Raw genomic sequence first — 17,773 nt, 5'->3', positions numbered from 1 at the left:
CTAAAACAAAAAAGTATAGCAGTCATTTTTCAGACATTTATTTTCACACGTTAATTAATTAATAACAAAAACACAATCATTAGCGAGTGTCACATATATATTAGCCTACCGCTCATCTTATGTACAATGGTTTCATTAAAGACATAACTTTGAATGTCAACGCACATAAATATCATGCAATTCAAACATTTCTTTGAGAAATGAGCTACACCAACGTGTCTTCACAGAGCATCAAACATACAGACACTGTAAAGTTTCTTATGACCAAAGGCTTCAGCAGCGAGGGTAAGAGAGTCTGAGATGCTCATTTATTAAAGGAGCAGTGCTCAGCATGGCAGGGGGGCAGAATGGAGTCCTGGGAGCCTGCAGGAGCGTCGGAACCAAACAGGCAGCGGGGCCCGACACGAGATGACCGTATCCGAGAGCGCTGTGCTGGCTCTGCTGTGGATTCGGGTTCTGAGGAGCGACGGGGGAGGGTTTGCTCATGATGCTGTCGATGCTGAAGGAGCACTTTGCCTTGGGGCCAGGCTTTGGCTCAGCGGGTTCTGTTGCGCAAAGCTGCGCTCTGAAGTCTTTAGGCCCACTGCACTTTCCGTGGTTGTTCAGAGTCTGTGGTAGAAGGTGATAGGAAGAGGGAGGAACCATGATGCCCTCCTGCAGGGGCATGTACCGGATAGGAGCAGTGGTTGGGGGGCTTACCTGGCCCCGTACACAATATGGTTGCCCGTACGGCCGGTAGCAGTTCAAGCTGGAATAAAACATAAGTCCGTCTTTGCTGAACTCTGGCTGGTTTCTCTTAAACCGCTTCCTTCGCCGCAGGAAGCTGCCGTTGTCGAACATGTCTTCTGAGGCTGGGTCCAGTGACCAGTAGTTACCTTTGCCCGGGTTCCCAGGCTCCCTCGGGATCTTGATGAAACAGTCGTTGAGGGAGAGGTTGTGCCTGATGGAGTTCTGCCAAGCGGGGAACTTGTCTCTGTAGTAGGGGAATTTGTTGCTGATGAAGTCACAGATGCCACTCAGCGTCAGCTTCTTCAGCGGGCTCTGCAGGATGGCCATGGTGATGAGGGCAATGTAGGAGTAGGGGGGCTTTACCGAGCTGCTCTGGGCTTTCCTGGACGGCGGTGCGTCTGCGCAGAAACTGTTCTCACTCTCCCCCGATGAGTCCGGCTCTGAAGAGTCAAATTCAGCACCAGATTCTGCTGAGGAGCCTGCGTCCGTAGAGCACTCATTTCGATATAAACGCCCGTGGGTAGACCTATCCTCGCCCACTATGTCAATCTCATCCTCCTCTAGAGGCAGGGCGGCGTGTTGTGAAGATTCAAATTCACTGGAGAGAGTCATGGCCACACGCGGACTGTTCACAAACGCGTAAAGAAAAAACTCAGCTTTGCCAACGAGGCCTTAATGGTTCGCCGTGCGTAAAAACCAAAAGGCACCTATTCATGCGTAAAAGCGCATCTGCCGTCTGTGTCTCCTTAAACCTTGTGTGCCGGCTGTTTACTGTGATAGGGAGAGCTGAGGCTTTATATGTTGAGAGGCTGCTGCCCTGCAGGCCAGTCCCATTAGCCCTCTGAACCTATCAGAGTAGCCCCTCACCGCGGGGAGCCAGAGGAAGCAAGCACACAGGTGGGGAGGGATCTTCAGGGTATTCCTGAAGTGCGCAGAAAGCCCACTTTCTGGTGGTAATTTGTTGCATTTTAGCCAATATAGCAACATTTTTATGAGATCTATTGGAATGAGAGCCAACAACGTAATGTAATACACCAATAAAAACTCTCAAAAAGAACCACAGCTTACTACTTCACAGCCTAGAGTTCTTTATGTCGAGATAATGCGTTTTAAGTGTGGCCTCTACACATTAGTGTTTTATTTTGGATAACCACTTTTTGCTCTACATCAAACACATTGAAAATGATTTTAGCTGGTTTGCAAGTTATGAAGCTGTTTAATCATTTGACTTTACAAATACAGAAGCAGAGTCAGAGGTGGGGTGTTCTTGGGATTTTTAACACCAAGCCTGTAACCCGTGATAAGAAACCCAAGTGTTTTCCCCTTGGAACCCCCGCGGGTTCGTTTAGTTTGCCACCTCTAGATGCCCGCGGGTGGTGTGACCATGAAAATGGCCGTGGGAGGGCTTCCCGCGGCCAGCAGAGAAAAGAGGCAATAGTCGCCTTAACGAGACCATCAGCATCAGAATCGAATAGGAAACGGCTCAGCTGCATGGTGCGTTCAGGGCTACAGGGCTCAGCTCCGCTTTACGACCGGGATGAATAAGCAGAGCCATCCTCAAAGCAAACCGGTTCACAGCGGATATGTGCCAAAACCGTTCGGCTAAACCATCTCCATTGCAAATGACCAAGTTGGGAAAACTCCACCTATTTCCTCACCTGACTGGGCCTACTGTGTGTGTGTGTGTGTGTGTGTGTGTGTGTGTGTGTGTGTGTGTGTGTGTGTGTGGTGTGTGCGCAGGCTGTGTGAGGATGATGGTTCTCACATGACTTTACCAATCAAAGCTTAAACAACAAATACCAAAAAACAGAAGGGCTGTAATTTGTCAAGTATTATAAGCAGAGACTTCACTGAAGCTGCAGGTGCAAATGGCAGCACCACACACGCAGCTGAGGGAAAAACATCTAAATGTAGTTTTATCAGCAACTGAAACTGAGCCAGAAATGTCAGATTAGCTTTCAAAAGGACAGACAAAGTAAATGAATAGTAATAAAAAAAATGTTAGAATTCCATTGGGAACAAGTAAAAATACAGATTTTAAATAAAACCCGTAACAACTGGACTGTTTCACTGTAGTAGAAAGCTGAATAAATTATTCACCCAGTTTAGATGCACAGATCTGTAGGTTTTCATGGCACTAACAAAATGTTAAGAAACAATAAATTGGAGCCAATTATAATCATATTTTCTAGGATACTAGTTGTAAATAATTACTTTCCTATAATATCTGAGTTGTCACACTTGTGAAACAAACGTTTCTCTAATCATCGTCTCTTCACTTGATGCAAACCTTTAAAAACTCTCTATATGCGTTTCATAACAATGAAAGCTAAGATGTTAATGCTCTTGGAGCCTCTTTTCACACTTTGTTGAGTATCATAGTGAACCTTCCACAAAGGCACTGTGTCTCTGTCATGTTAATAGTCTGCTGTCGTCAGCTAGAACAAGCCACGTTTACACATGATTATTTTGTTTAGGTATATTACAACAGTTACAGAATAACGTGTTCAGAAAAAAAAACTTTATTTCGAATAATTTAAAAATACAAGCAGGGCTGCTTCATTTACAAAGTACAGTCTTGTACCAGACTTGATAAAGTATGTGCACCACTTTGCAACCTCTAACACTGTTTGTCCCAACCTTCAAAAATTACAGATTTTACAAAGCCGTCTTTATAAAACTTTTCTGTGGTATCTTTGTGTGTGTGCACATTTTTAATTTTTTTCAGGGTTATTTATAGAGGTCATGTTTGGAAAGTTTCCAGGGAGAGAAGCAATTAACAGCATTTAGCTCAGGCACTACAGCAACATAAACACACTTCCTGTGATATACCGTAGCATTTAAAGCTGGTTGTGATGGATTATCACAATTCAAATTTACTGTCATGATTGCTACAGTAACTATAGCCATCCTCAGACATACCTCATCCTCATGAAGGAAAGGAATCAACATCTGAAACACAGTCCCCGATTTATGGATGGCCAAAGCCAAAACTTCTGCTCCAGAATCAACACTTTTGGATGTGAAACGGAGAGATGAGCTTCTCACTAGTTTCCCTCTGCCCCCTGCATAACTACAGAAATGAACTGTTCCTGCAAAACTGACTTTTCCAGGTTCCTGCCTGCAAAACAGATTGGAGAAAGCGTCAACACAGTGCGGCTATATGTGCACACAGACAAACAAAGATATCGTGCGTGTGGACAAATTTCACATTTTTGCATTTTCCGCTAACCTGATGTGCAATGACTAAAAGACTAAACTGAACACTGTCTCTACTTTCTGAATAATCTGTAACATATAACAAACTTTTTTTTGTTACATACACGTTTGTTAAATTACCACATAAACTAATTTTAAAAATTTGAACAGAAGATTATCAATAAAAGACATTTTAATCAGTTAACGCAACTCAGTGAGTTGGCTGCCTTTACAGTGGTGTTTAAGAATTGTGTGAAGATAAAAATGTGAGAGTGTGTGTGTGTGTGTGTGTTTGTGTGCGTCTTCACCTATGAAGACCAGTCGGTTGATCCGCAGGTTCTCCTCCCAAAGCTGTGGAGTCTCATTCAGCTCGTACAGCTCGTGGACCCCCTGCAGCATCACTTGGTGGGCGTTTCCTGCAAATGATACTATGCCCTGAAAACACACAAGTCACAAGTCACGAGTGACACATTAACCCACACTGAGTGAAGTGTTTGGAACTGATTAATATAGATAATAAAGCTGCTGTTATTGATCACTGCTGCCACTGGGCTGACTACTGTGCTCTATTGTACCTTTAACCGGATGACTGTCATGGGTTGCCCTTCTTTGTTTTTGAACATCTTTTCCCATAGGAGATCCTGAAACAGTGGAAAACGGGTGTTTACTTTTCAAAGGACTTTGTTGTGCTATAGCTAATGGTCGCGGGGATCTGAATGATGCAGAGCGTCTGTACCTGTATGAAAACATTCAAGGCGTCCTCAGAGAGATCTCCAGCCACTTCAAACGTCACAGTTAAAATACTCTGAGGATGACACATAACACACCACACAGAAATGAATTCATATAAGAAATCGAACATTTTGTGATTCTGAAAAGTTATAGCACTTTTCAACATTTTTCATCACTGAAACACACATAAATGACACTTTATGTGAAATTGAAATACACAAAAGTTCTTTCAATGCAGTAGTGAAATTCGTACTCAGGTCTTTTACTCAAGTAAAAGCACCAACACCACAATGACAAAATAATCCATTAAAAATCTGACTGAAGTATATCAACAAAAGTACAATAAAGTATCACATGTAAAAATACTCATTATGCAGAATGCCCCCATGCACAGTGTTATAGTAATCATATACAGTATTATTTCACCGGTATTGAAACATTATTAGTTTGATTCTGTCAATACTACACTGTGAGGTAGTTTAATCTTTAGCAATACATATTATATAAATGTTTTCTGTATAAAATTTTGATCTGAAAACTAAGTTATAGCTGCCAGATAAATGAGGTTGTATAAAAATTTTAATGTTTCCATGGGAAATGCGATGGAGTAGAATATAAAGTACCTTGAAATGAATATACTCAGGTAAAGTACAAGTACTTCAAATTGTTCAGTACTTGGTTAAATTACAGTGCAACACTGGTTTTATGTTTTCATGACCTGAGTAATATTATTTAAAATACATTTTAGCATACATTTCTGGGTTTCTGAAATTAGCAAAGTCATAATGAACATTAAACAAAAGAAGTGTTTTTTACACCCCGGCTGATGACTTTGTCAATGACCATGTCAAAAACCACAACTACCAACAACGGCACCTCTTTTTATCTGCCGCCCCTCTCGCTCTTTCTCTCTCTCTCACACACACACACACACACACACACACACACACACACACACACACACACACACACACACACACACACACACACACACACACACACACACACACACACACACACACACACACACACACACACACACACAGTCTGTCCTCTCAGTACTTCCTTACAGCATTAAAAGAGCACTTTGCAGATATTTGGGGGTTTTGTGTTGAAGTGTTAAGGTTACACACTTCCTTGTCATTTGGTATAACAACAGAAAAACAGCATTCTCATTTACATGAAAAGAGCAACATGGGGAAGAAGGGGGGGGTAGGGGGGCTGGGGGTCTGAGGGACGCTGAGCTTCATGCGGGAAAGGGAACCTGGAGAAAACAGACAACAATACCATTATTTGCTCACACAAACAACCCTCATCTGTCCTCATCCTGTGATAAAAGTTCATGGTTATAAAGCACAACTGAAAACAACATGAGGCCTAATTGCTGCAAGGAGTCATTTGCTCTAAAGCCTGATGAAAACATCAAGAGAAATGGTATGAAACCAATCCTGAAATAAATATTTTTTCATTCTTTACATCTTCATAGAAAATAGCTGTACTTGGTCCACTAGAGGCTTCCCATTCATATCCGACACTCAGCTGCTAATTATCTGGTCAAACATGGTCCGTGTGCTACATTTTATGACATCTGCATTCAGTTCAACAACTGTGAAGCCATAATATGTAGCCGAGACTCTACTCAGTCTAGCCAACACAGTGCGCCCAGTCTCTTTAAGTCTCGAGTGAATCGGTGTCTGCGCTGCCCTGTATGACCGAGACTGCATCTATTTGTAGTGTAACAAGAAAACATCAAAAGCCTCAAGTTGATCTCAATACAAAAACCAAAGCAGGGAGGGAGTTTTCACTGCGGTGTCACAGCCTGGGGGAATGCAAGGCAAAAATTTAGCCTCAGGAGAGCGCATCCCTCTTTACTCTGTAGGAAATGATGCGTTGAAATAAATTAGCAAACAAAACAAGGAAAACTGGAAGAGAGTAAGTACAGGGAGCCTATAAGTGTGAAACAGTTCAGAGCACACAAACAATACCTTGTCGAGATGAGGCCTTGCAGGTTTCACAAGCTGGAGCTTCTCTGCTAGACTTTCAGAGGAGAGAAATGTTTAAATGCCGTGACATATTTTTCCAGTTTCAGTTATTACATGAGACTCATTTTCACTTAAAAGGCGACAGTGTTGCACTAAATGGATTCAAATAATAGTTTACAATAAATTTTTAAATATGTTCCCATGTGTATCTGTCAGCTGTAATGCATAGTTTCATGTTGTGTAATGATGGAGTGACATAAGTAAGTAAGTACACATAAGTTTCAAGCCGAAGGTTGTTGTTAGGTTGTTTCTGATATTATCTTTGACATGATTGTTTTAGAAACCGTATTCATTATTTCATAATCACATTCCTGTTTAATCCTGTTTTTGTGGCATATTTTGTCTTCTTTATTTTAAGTTGTTTATCTGTAGCTCACTGTTATTGCTGCCCATTGTGAAAAATACATTTTTATTATCAGTGAGGCTTAACAGGTTTGTACATTGCAGTACAAACCAACAGACTTGAGCTTTTTTATTTCTTTTATCCACATCCTTCACGTTTTCTGCAGAAGAAGAGTGGACTATAGCGTCTTTTTCTTTGTGTTTTGATCTCACAGTATAACACAAAGTGTGCTGTATCACTGCTTAATGACACAACTCCTGAATGGACTTGTGAAAACTTTAGAAATGGCAATTAAATCCTACAAAACACCCACCACCCCCACCCCCAAACAAACTACAGGCCTTGCTCTCTCCATCAGACCTCACAAGGAGGCTAAATGTTGTGTCCAGCAGCTTGAGCCCTGTGTGCTGTTAGTACCACACAGGCAGAGCAGCGGGGGGCCGCTTCAAACAGCCAGCATGGGACTGAGTGGAGGAGGGGCCTGGATTCTCAAAGGCAGGGGAAAGGAGCTATCTGTTGGGACATGGGGGACTCCTCAGGAGCCAGTGGACACACACAGCTCTAATCCTCTGCAGCTGGTCTCAGAGACACTGACTGAGGGCATGTAAGAGAGCTTTAACACCGAGGCCCGTTTCATTCACATGAAGGGATGAACATTGACTCTATTCATGAGAATGACATTCTACAGGGGATACAATATGATGACCACCCTGTGGTGTAACAGGGGGATGCTCAATAAAAGAGTCTGTTAATTAGAGGGCAACACGGTGAGCAACGGTATCAGAGACTGCTGGGTACACAGTTCAGACAGGCTAGCAACAAAGGCCATCAGTGCACTCGAAATAAGTTTTTGATCTTTCACTGCAAGTTTTAAAATACAGCATCACAGGTAGCGATCACTGACACGGTCAACACATCCACTGATATCGGCATTTACAGCATTCCAACCTATACGCAACAAGAAATTACAGTGAAGACATGTTAGGTACGATATATTTGAATTCATCTAAAAAGTGTCATTGTTACATAGGTTGTCTACTAGAGAGCACTGACAAGTTTTTCAGCTGTGAAATATCTTTATTTTCTTCTTGTAAGAAATTTGGGGTTATCCGTAGGAGAAATGTTGAAGACACGATATCACTCGATAGTAAAAAGAAATCCTTGGGAAATGTTTTGAACTATTGGTATCAGCCTAAAAAATCCACTCATAGCCATAAGACAAGATTTCCATGTTGCATTTATTAGTTTTACTAAATTAAGAAAATTTTATTTTAAAAATATCTAAATACAACTTTACATTCAAAATGAGGGGCAATGTGTGCAAAATTGCCAGCTGCATTTACAGCCTGTCATTAAAAACATTAAAAACATGTACAAACAAGTAACAACGTATTCGAGCATTTTTCTTTAACCTGTTTACCTATTTTATACGAGTGGAATATATAGTTTTTGCTTTTAAAGAAAAAAGAAATATATTATCATTTCTAATATGCAAGTAAGTAAATAAGTTAGAAATAGAGCTGCCATTACATCATTTAGTAATCTTTATTTTGAAAGTTTATTTTTCAACTGTGAAATGTCCCTCTCAGTAAATATCTTGGTCACAATTCTTTAATAACCCAATCAATGTTTGTGAGACAAATATCAGTAGAAGGTTTTCAATATTTATATTAGATTTATGTGTGGCTTTTAAAAGTCAGTTTTTTGACACTTACAGTCACTTATTTTTTCTGAATGAGTATGTTTTGTGTACATGAGACTGAAATGGGGCAAAATCAACTCACTTGGCTCCATCCTTGCTGTCAAAGGAATGCAGATCCAGGACTTCAGACAGATCCACCCTGTGGAACAAGACCACTGCTTATTTTACTTTTTCCAGTTTAATTTAAAATCCAGCTTCACTATAGTGGGAAATAAATTAAGTGAGAGATCTCAGCGTTTGCCACAAGTTGGCTAAAACTAACATTAAGGGTAACCAGGTGAACTGACTCAAGCAAAAAGTTGTGGGAATGTTTTTCTGATTAACCCCTCGCTACACGGTGTCTTTCATCCGCTCACCCTGGTCTGAACTCTGTGGGGGGGTGGGGGGGGGGCAAAGCAGATCCAAAACACACCCAAACCTTTGATACACACTGCTTGTGTTAGCCAGATGCTACCTGGGTCTAACAACACACAACGTGCTAACACAGAATGTGCATACACACACACACACACACATTTTTGCACGTATGTACGCTGATGCATATGCAACCATGTCAGCTTGAAGACCCGGGGGTCAAAGAGCAAAGACTTGTGGGTAACTGGACACCATTGAAGGTTTGGTGTTTACTCAGGGTGCAGCAGTTTGTGTATATATACGTGTGTGAGTGTTGGGGGTCTCTCATGAACAGTGTCATGCCTGAGCTGCTTCATCTTTGATACAAAGATCTGAGGGGGAGCAGCACGTGGAGCTCATCTGTTGCACTAAACAAAGCAGGGAACCTGGCCACAGAAAAGCTACATAACCTTATCAAACAAAATGATCCTGTTTCTGTCCAGAAAAAAATGACTTACTTTGATCTCTGGCTTTCTAGAATCTTGACAAGACCATTTATCGACCTGAGGTGAAGAGAAAAAAAGTTATCATCAGGCTACATGTAAGGTAACATGGTCCAAAATTTACACAAGCAGCTTAATAACAGGAACAACAACAAATACAGCTTCCTGTATTTGTTGTTGTTCCTGTTATTAAGCATTAAGTATGGGATTGTCGACCTGACAGTGTCTCTGACTTGGTTCAGTTCCTCCTCATTCACCAGGTCTGTCTTGTTGATGATGGTCAGGTCAGCGAGAGCAATCTGTCTGAAAAGAAAGTAATAATAACATGGTGTTTATTTGGCAAGTGAACATGCTCTTCAAAATTTGCACAAATCCCCCCCTTAGAAATGTCCAATATTAAAATCGTGTCATTGCTTTGTCAAACTGTTTCTTCGTTCTGTGTACATGCAGAAAGTGTTCATGGGTGGCAGTAGGCAATACAAGCCAGACTCAAATGGGAAGTGAGCACTGTTTGGTCAAGAGGTGAAAACACAAACAAAGACAAAGAATGCAAAGGGTCGTGCAACTGGTCTTTCTTCATCAGTGTATTTGTTCAACAACAACACCACCACTATACAGCTGCTGGAGGAGACAGACAGAAAGATGCCCAGACAGAAAGACAGACAGACAGACAGACAGACAGACAGACAGACAGGCGGCATGAGTCTGCTGACCTGGTGTGGTGGATACCGAGCGGTTTGATTAGTTTTTAAGGAATATTTTCACATTTTGGGAAATACACGTATTCGCTCTCTTTTCCATGGAAGACTCACTCATGTCAGCTTAGCACAAAACCTGCATTAAACATACCTGACTGCTTCATTGAGGAGTCCATCTGCCTTTTCCTCGGTTAGTTGCTACAGAAAGAAGAGACACCGGACATAACTTACACATGCACCCGCAAAATGAAAGACAAAAAAGGATTTAAAAGTGCAAAACTGCTCATGCTGACCGTATACATTTCCAACTTTAAGCACATTCTTGAACAAAATAGAAATATCAGCAATCATTTGCAACAGCCAACACAAGATGTGACAGATAAATTGATAAAAGAAATGCCTGTATTTCATCATTTTTGTGAACTAAGAGACTTTCTCAACACATGAAACCACAGGAGATTCCTTTTCATTTTGTTTGTGTCCTGTTCTTGCACTCGGGATGCAGCATTTTCCAAAACAGTTTAATATCTAATAACAGACAGAGCAGGAGGTGTTAATCTGGATCCTGACCCCCTGAGTGTCAATCTGACATGAATCTGTCACTGCCTGAATCGCCACGGCTTTAACTCCGAAGGAATGACTGACGAAAACATATTAAATAAAAAACATAATAGATTGCAGCTTTTCATTCGACAACCTCTGTATCAAGAGACAAAGGCCTTTCACAGAGCGTGAGGCCAAGGGCTCAGGTTAAGCTGAAACATCGCAGACGGACGGATATTTCATGAGGCAGGTGAGGGGAGAGGCGGGTGAGTGGATGTGACAGTCCTATTACAATGTTCACATCTCTGATATCAATTACTCCTTCACTATGAGTTATCCTCTCCTTCTTTCTGTCATCACTTCCTTCATCCCGCCTCTCTGCACTTGGAGGACAGAGCAACACCTAACGCATCACCTCACTGTGCATGACACCTTCAAATTAGAGCCCATTATCCAGGTGTCACTTATCCTGTTCCTTTTAAATACCATCGGGAGGGCAGGGTTTAGTAAAGCGTGATGCTCTGCACTGGGGGTATACGAACAGTAGTTTGGCTTTAAAGTCATTTTGAGCTGAATTTATTTTTAGATGTCAGTGCTCAGAAGGAAATACCGCAAATACACTTCAAAGTTTGGTAACATTATTAGAGTTACAACCAATCTTTTTTTTTTTTAATGCTGTTTTGATTTATCAATCACTCAAAGAGCCTATAAAATGTCAGGAAATTGTGAAAAATACCAATCACAACATTCAACAGATCACTTTAAACTGCCTGTCATATCCAATCAACAGCCCAAGATATTCAATTTACAAACAGACAGACTGAGGAAAGCAGCTATTTTTTTTTTTTTTTTTTTTTTTTACATTTGAGAGGCTGGAACCAGCAAATGTTGACCATTTTTTGCTTGATAAATGACATGAGAGATTAACAGAATATTGAAATTTCTGTCATTAATTTTCTGTTCATTAACATATCCACTTTACTAATATAATTATGTCAGCACTGGACTTGATAAAGCATTTCAAAACTGAAAAGCCACTTATCACATACCTTTAGCCCATATTTGGCATCGATGACAGTGACGATGCCTAGGATGAACAAAATATACAAGTTATTAGGGATCAATGACGGTAAGACAGCACCACAACTTGTGCACATTCTGTTCTGAGCTGCAGTTGCCTTTTGGTGTTTAGTTTTGTCTGATTGCTTACACCACTTTCTCAGCTATTTGAACCACACTTTTGGTCGACCAGCCTGTCACAACAGAACGGACAGCTGAGTATTTAGTGTGATGAGCAAGACACCATTCATGCAAACACACACACACACACACACACACACACACACACACACACACACACACACACACACACACACACACACACACACACACACACACACACACACACACACACACACACACACACACACACACACACACACACACACACACACACACACACACACCAGTAAAAATATGACATTCCCACAAAAAAGACAGGCACCATTTGGGCATGGGATGTCTCTTCAAAATTGTACTAGAATTGGGGCCATAACACAGACACAAAATATTTAATCAAAGCACTGAACAGTGAGAGTTTTTAAATCCAGAAATGTAGGGCTGAGTGCTTAATCCACCAGGTAAGTAAAAAGTGGTGTCTGACTAATAGCAAGAGTTTAAATGCTGACCTTTACCCATATTGCCCCCGACTAGACCTGTCATTTGTGCTAGGTCTACCGTGTTTTTTGCAAAGAATTAGAGTTAAAGCCTTTTAAAGTACAAAAACAAAATTCAGACTTTGAATTACAGCACCACCATTAATCAGTGTAATGTTTTTAAATGGCTGCACTAAAATCCATCGTTCATTTGAAGTTACATCAGACAGACCAATGATATCTGAGAAATCATGTTTAGTGCAGCAGACAAACGGCGACAGCCCGAACCAGTGTCGGCGCACCGAGGGCAAAGAGTCACGTGCCATTTCAAATATCTTACCATCCAAATATATGTCACTGCCAAGCTCTGCGTCAACCCAGAACATGGAGGCCACAGCTCCTGCCACGAGATATGAATTGGTATATTAGATATAAATGACTGTTAATGATAATAAAGAACATAAAAATCTAAATCATCAAGAAATTAGTGGCAGGGGGAGAAAAGTGAACGGAAGCCTTGAGATATTTCATTACATTTTTACTAATTTCTTCATTAGGTCTTCAAGAGAAGAGAAAGTTGATAATAAAAATGCAGCTCTTGGCACATTACATGGGAATTACTTAAGTTAGTAAAATTATAACACTGGCAGACGTCATAAATGTTTGATTAAAAAAGATTTATAATGTAAAAATTATGAATACAACAAAGAAATTACACAATGTTTTTCAGAATTCATGTGCAGTCACACACACACAGTCATGTTACCACTAAGCTTAAATTCTTAATTCTTTCGGTAAATTCAGGGCTGCAATTAAAGGTTATTTTGATTATTGATTTGTTTACAGATTCTTTCTTTCAATTAATCAATAATCAGACTATAGAGTGTCAGAAATAGTAAGAAACACTTCCCACAATTTAGGTCCAAGGTGACATTTTAAATAACTTGTTTTGTTTATTTACAATAATTTTACTTAATTTACAATAATATAAAACAAGGGAAAAGCAGAAAATCCTCACATGTGAGGAGCTGGAACCAGTAAATTTAAGACACTTTTACTTGATAAGAAACGTTGCTTTAATTAATTATCAAATAATTGTCTGTCACTAAATTAATGATTTCAGCACTAGATGAATTTACTTTATCCAGTGACATCCACATCTAAAGTATTTGTGTTTGAAGTCGGCACTGCAGTACTTCAGAAACCCTGGATGCTTTTTTTTTTCTGACTGAGATCTGTAGAGCAGATAAAACCAATATCAGAAGCTTTCAATTGTTTATGTCCTGCTGGTACATTTGGTTTGTTCCTATTTTCCTGTGAATGCGGTTATTACAAGACCCTATGTTACCATGCCAGCCACAGCTTGTTCACATAATGCACTTTTGTCAAACTGCCAAGTGAGAATAAGAAAGCATTGTAAATATTTGATGGATGCGTAATGAAAACACTGTTTTTGAGTGGCATGTTTCACATAACTCATCCAACCTCTTCCTAAATGGAAGGGGAGAATCTCCTGGGAGCCCTTATGATTGACGGCGCTTCTGGAGCCAATGACAGACCCGTCCTAGTCGATAACAAGCCTGTCTCAGCCAATGACAATGCAGAAATGTGAAGACAGCCCAGAGTCTGAGCGTGCTCTGTTGGTTCTGTCTGTGAGGCCAAGTGGTGTGTGTCTGCCCGTGCCGCTACCTCCTGACACCTGTCACTTAGCGATACACCCTGATCGCCACAGCTCTCACCCTCTGATAGCCTAATATTGATTTCCTGATTCAAACCTGAGCGTTGAACGGACAGGTGTTTTTTGTTTTTTTTTTGGCTGCCATGATGGAAATAGGCTCCTTGGATGCTCCTGTCACAGCAACACAAGTCTGGTCCTCAGAGTTAGAAAATGTTTAACTTCTGATGCAGGTTTTACAGAGAAATCTGCAGGGGTTTATGCAATATTTAGACACATTTAGAGAAAAATGCATCGCTTGACCCATAGGTCTTCCCTAAATATTGTGCCAGGAACACTAAGTTGCTCTGAGTGAAATAAAAAGACAGAAAAGACTTTAAGCAGCAACAGTCTTAAGTCACAGTTAATTTTTAAGTAGACCATTAGGGGATGGCGGTGGAGCCAATGTAAACAGTTCTGGGACAATGTGACACAAGGATATGAAGACCGCATTTAGTTTAATTTTGACCACTATAACTTACTGTTCAGCCATTTGCAGAAGTCTCCATGTGATCTTTCAGAGTATGGCCTGTCATGAGACGTGCAGCTCTGTTGCGAACTTGTGAAAACAATGATGTGATTTTGGTTTGTGTCATGTGTTGTGTATTTGGGCTGAAACAACCAAGTCACCCCACTGCCTCCAGCCCACCCACACCTTCAGGTGAAATCGCTGGTGAGTCCATGAGGTTTTACGGGAGGCAAATAACTGTCTATCTGCTGTGTGGAGTTTGAAACTAGTTTAGTTTAGTTTAAATAAAACAAAGCAACTAAAGGTTTATACGATAACTGCTCTTACTTTAACCTGCAAACGTGTACCTGGATCAGCAAGTCCTGTGGTTTCCAGCAGGATGTAGTCAAACTTTCCTTTCTTCTCCATCAGGTTCTCAATAGCTTTAAAACCATTGTCCCTGAAGTATTAATAATAAAACATTATTATTTTGGACCTACAGGAGATCCTCATAACAAAGTAGTCCTTAATGCATGGGAAAGTTGATGCATTATCATTAGCTTTGCAATTTAAACTTTATGGCCTAAATCGTAACAAAAACAAAGTAAGTTAAAAGCAACCTTTGATTTTATTCTATTGTAACAGTGGGAAACGGTTTATCTCCATACTTCACAGAGCAGCAGAGGCAGCCATTCCTCAGTTCCAGCCACTCCTCATACAGCTCTCCTTCCTGGCTCACTGCAAGGGACTTCTCCAGAGCACTGCCTGCAGGGGGAGCAGTTAGAGTCACTGTTAGAGACTGAGCACTTTGTTTTCAGACTTCTTGACAGCAATATGACATCTTTGGTGCAAAGTAACGGGAACTGGGGGAATGATTTTACAGCCTAAGCTGCCTAAAAACTAGCAGAATAAATATACAACACTGATATCGCAAGAAAATTGAGGTGTAAAATAATGCTGAGCTCAATGAAAATATAATGCACTGTATTTTACAAACTGTGGTACAGAGCTACTCTGGGTTCAAGGCAAAGTGTTACTCTGCTGCTCTCTTGTGGAACTCTTTGGAAACACAACAGTCAGACAGGCAACACATATGTAGTATCGAGTGTAGGTAACCTTTAGACTGAAGAACTTGTATATATTAATTTTGAGCTCTACAGAGGATATAATGAGTTTACCCTCTCCAAATTCATTGAGTATGACAGCAATCCGCTTGTTGTGTTGTTCTGTTAATATGTAGTTCAGGAGTGTGGTCTTTCCAGCACCTACAAAGAAACAGGAAAGCACAGGATTTGTGAGGAATACTGGTTATTAGTGGAAACCATCAGTAAATACCATTTTTCTAATACTCATGATGAAGAACAGCCTTTAATCATTATGAGAGTGCACAATACTCTAGTCTAGGATCAGAGCTGGAGAATGGAGTGCCAGTTGAGTGAGATTATAATCCTGTTGCTAATCTTATTAAAGATGTGCGTAACGCAGATATTATTTTACCGAGGTAGCCTGTGATGATGGTGACAGGTATCTGCTCTGCAGGAGGACCAGGCTGGGTATCAATGGGCACCAACTCTGGGCAATCATCCTCCTCCTCCATCAATATGCCATCCATTCCAGAAATAATGTTTGTCTACAGGTGCAAAAGATGGATTTGATGTGATGCATCAGTGCACAGATACATTATAAACAGTCATTAACAGATGTATAACAAAACCGGAAAGAATCAGATCTAGTCAATCAAACTTAATTATTATGTAGAAAAGTATCATACAGACGCATCACTTAGTCTGACAGTCACTGTGAATTCACATAGACTTACTTATCAGGTTTAATAATGTAACATAAATACTCTGCAAATAAAACGGGATTTTGGCGGCGTCACAAACCCTTCCTTACAAGTCATAATTATAGCAATCATTTCTTTAAATAACCCAACAGGCATTCACTCTCTGCAATATTAGCAACAGATTAGCACTCACTAAGTAAGCAGAGAATGATCATAGGACTGCATGGACTTTATCCTAACACCTGCTCAACACGCCAGCAAAACAGACCGACTTCCCTTAACTTACAAGGGCTATAGATGAATTACCTGGTTGCTCCTCTTGTAAATGCCGATAGTCAAAGTTTTCACCAAAAATGTTAGCAACTGCACTGCTCTAGCTTCACGTTCAGACAGCGCGCTACACTGTAGAGACTCCGTTGAAATCCTGAAACAGCGACAATGGTTCCGCTTTCGTTTGCCGTTCATCATGACACAAAGTCTGGTAAGGGAAGGGGGTGAAATAACATTACAGTTAACCGACGAATAAATGATACATAATTACAACCTTGTCGTGACAATAAATAATCTAACTTTTTTTTTCTCTCCGTCCCAGAAACAGTTTTTTCAGACAAAACTTGGTGTGATGACAAGTATCCACCACAAGAGGGTCACAGGAACCGGTTTATGATATGCCTGCTTCAATCTAATGATCACACAAGGCAAAGTAAATGAAACAAACTATCAGATATAAACACATCTCAAATTCAAGACATTATAGTACTATTATTGCGTCACGATACAGCTTATATTATAAACGGAAAACCTAATTTATTTTTAATTGAGTTGAATTAATTTAATTGAATTGATTAATTGCTCAAGATTATTTTTTCTTCAAAATGTAATTTGTGTGTTTGCTAAATTTATTTGTCTGTTCTGAGAAAGTCCCACTGTGCACTCAAATTATTCTGGCAAAGACTCGGCCGGGTCTGGGCCCAGAGATCTGGCTGAAGTGCGGACCGACTGGTTGCCTGAGTCCAACAACCCACAACCAATCCCAAAAGAATAGGCTGACACATGCCAGACCCGGCCCATTAGGCCTACTGTTCTGGCTGTGGGCCTGAATGTCAGCCCTTCCCTTGTTTGAAGGGTAGAGTCAGGTTAAATTACCTGCTCTTTTATTAAAAGACACATTGAAGGAATGTTCAAAGTTCACAAGCAGCAACAAAAATCCATAAACTGCAGTGGTAAGTGAAGGTAAACTGCAACTATAAGTCCAACAGCAGCTGTGCACAAAGTTCAAGTTAGTAATAAATAATAATCACAACCTTCATAAACATACAGTTCATTCATTTGAAAGCAGTTTTGACT

At 40.5% G+C, this 17,773-nt stretch overlaps 2 protein-coding genes across 3 annotated transcripts; both read right to left on the bottom strand.

Annotated features, from left to right (window-relative positions):
- Positions 1 to 14: 14 nt before the first annotated feature.
- On the bottom strand, positions 15 to 1,479 carry foxd5 (forkhead box D5). Its single transcript, XM_056377154.1, has one exon. The coding sequence runs from the start codon at positions 1,339 to 1,341 to the stop codon at positions 274 to 276; it is 1,068 nt and encodes a 355-aa protein (XP_056233129.1). The 5' UTR covers positions 1,342 to 1,479; the 3' UTR covers positions 15 to 273.
- A 1,754-nt stretch (positions 1,480 to 3,233) lies between these two features.
- On the bottom strand, positions 3,234 to 16,906 carry cbwd (COBW domain containing). Of its 2 annotated transcripts, none has more exons than XM_056377202.1 (16): positions 16,733 to 16,906; positions 16,138 to 16,270; positions 15,819 to 15,905; positions 15,309 to 15,405; positions 15,009 to 15,100; positions 12,819 to 12,878; positions 11,873 to 11,910; positions 10,432 to 10,478; positions 9,799 to 9,885; positions 9,598 to 9,642; positions 8,829 to 8,885; positions 6,645 to 6,696; positions 4,664 to 4,732; positions 4,503 to 4,568; positions 4,236 to 4,362; positions 3,234 to 3,850 (listed from the first exon to the last, which is right to left on the bottom strand). In XM_056377202.1, the coding sequence occupies exons 1-16, from the start codon at positions 16,892 to 16,894 to the stop codon at positions 3,777 to 3,779; spliced, it is 1,293 nt and encodes a 430-aa protein (XP_056233177.1). In that variant the 5' UTR covers positions 16,895 to 16,906; the 3' UTR covers positions 3,234 to 3,776. The 2 variants fall into 2 exon arrangements, with proteins under 2 accessions (XP_056233177.1, XP_056233178.1); XM_056377203.1 differs by having other exon boundaries at positions 16,713 to 16,830.
- Positions 16,907 to 17,773: the final 867 nt, after the last annotated feature.

Source organism: Seriola aureovittata, chromosome 5 (genome assembly GCF_021018895.1).
Source record: "Seriola aureovittata isolate HTS-2021-v1 ecotype China chromosome 5, ASM2101889v1, whole genome shotgun sequence".
Lineage (NCBI taxonomy): Eukaryota > Metazoa > Chordata > Actinopteri > Carangiformes > Carangidae > Seriola > Seriola aureovittata.
Note: the sequence above shows the minus strand (reverse complement) of the source record. Positions and strands in the feature narration are given on the sequence as shown.

What these genes read in the sequence shown, in the direction of transcription:
- foxd5 (XM_056377154.1), bottom strand. Translation starts at nt 1,341, where the DNA reads ATGACTCTCTCCAGTGAATTTGAATCTTCACAACACGCCGCCCTGCCT.
- cbwd (XM_056377202.1), bottom strand. Translation starts at nt 16,894, where the DNA reads ATGATGAACGGCAAACGAAAGCGGAACCATTGTCGCTGTTTCAGGATT. An exon ending in ACTCAATGAATTTGGAGAGG is followed by an intron (nt 15,406 to 15,818) that starts GTAAACTCATTA and finishes CTCCCCCTGCAG; the next exon opens with GCAGTGCTCTGGAGAAGTCC. An exon ending in CAACCGACTGGTCTTCATAG is followed by an intron (nt 3,851 to 4,235) that starts GTGAAGACGCAC and finishes TCTGTTTTGCAG; the next exon opens with GCAGGAACCTGGAAAAGTCA.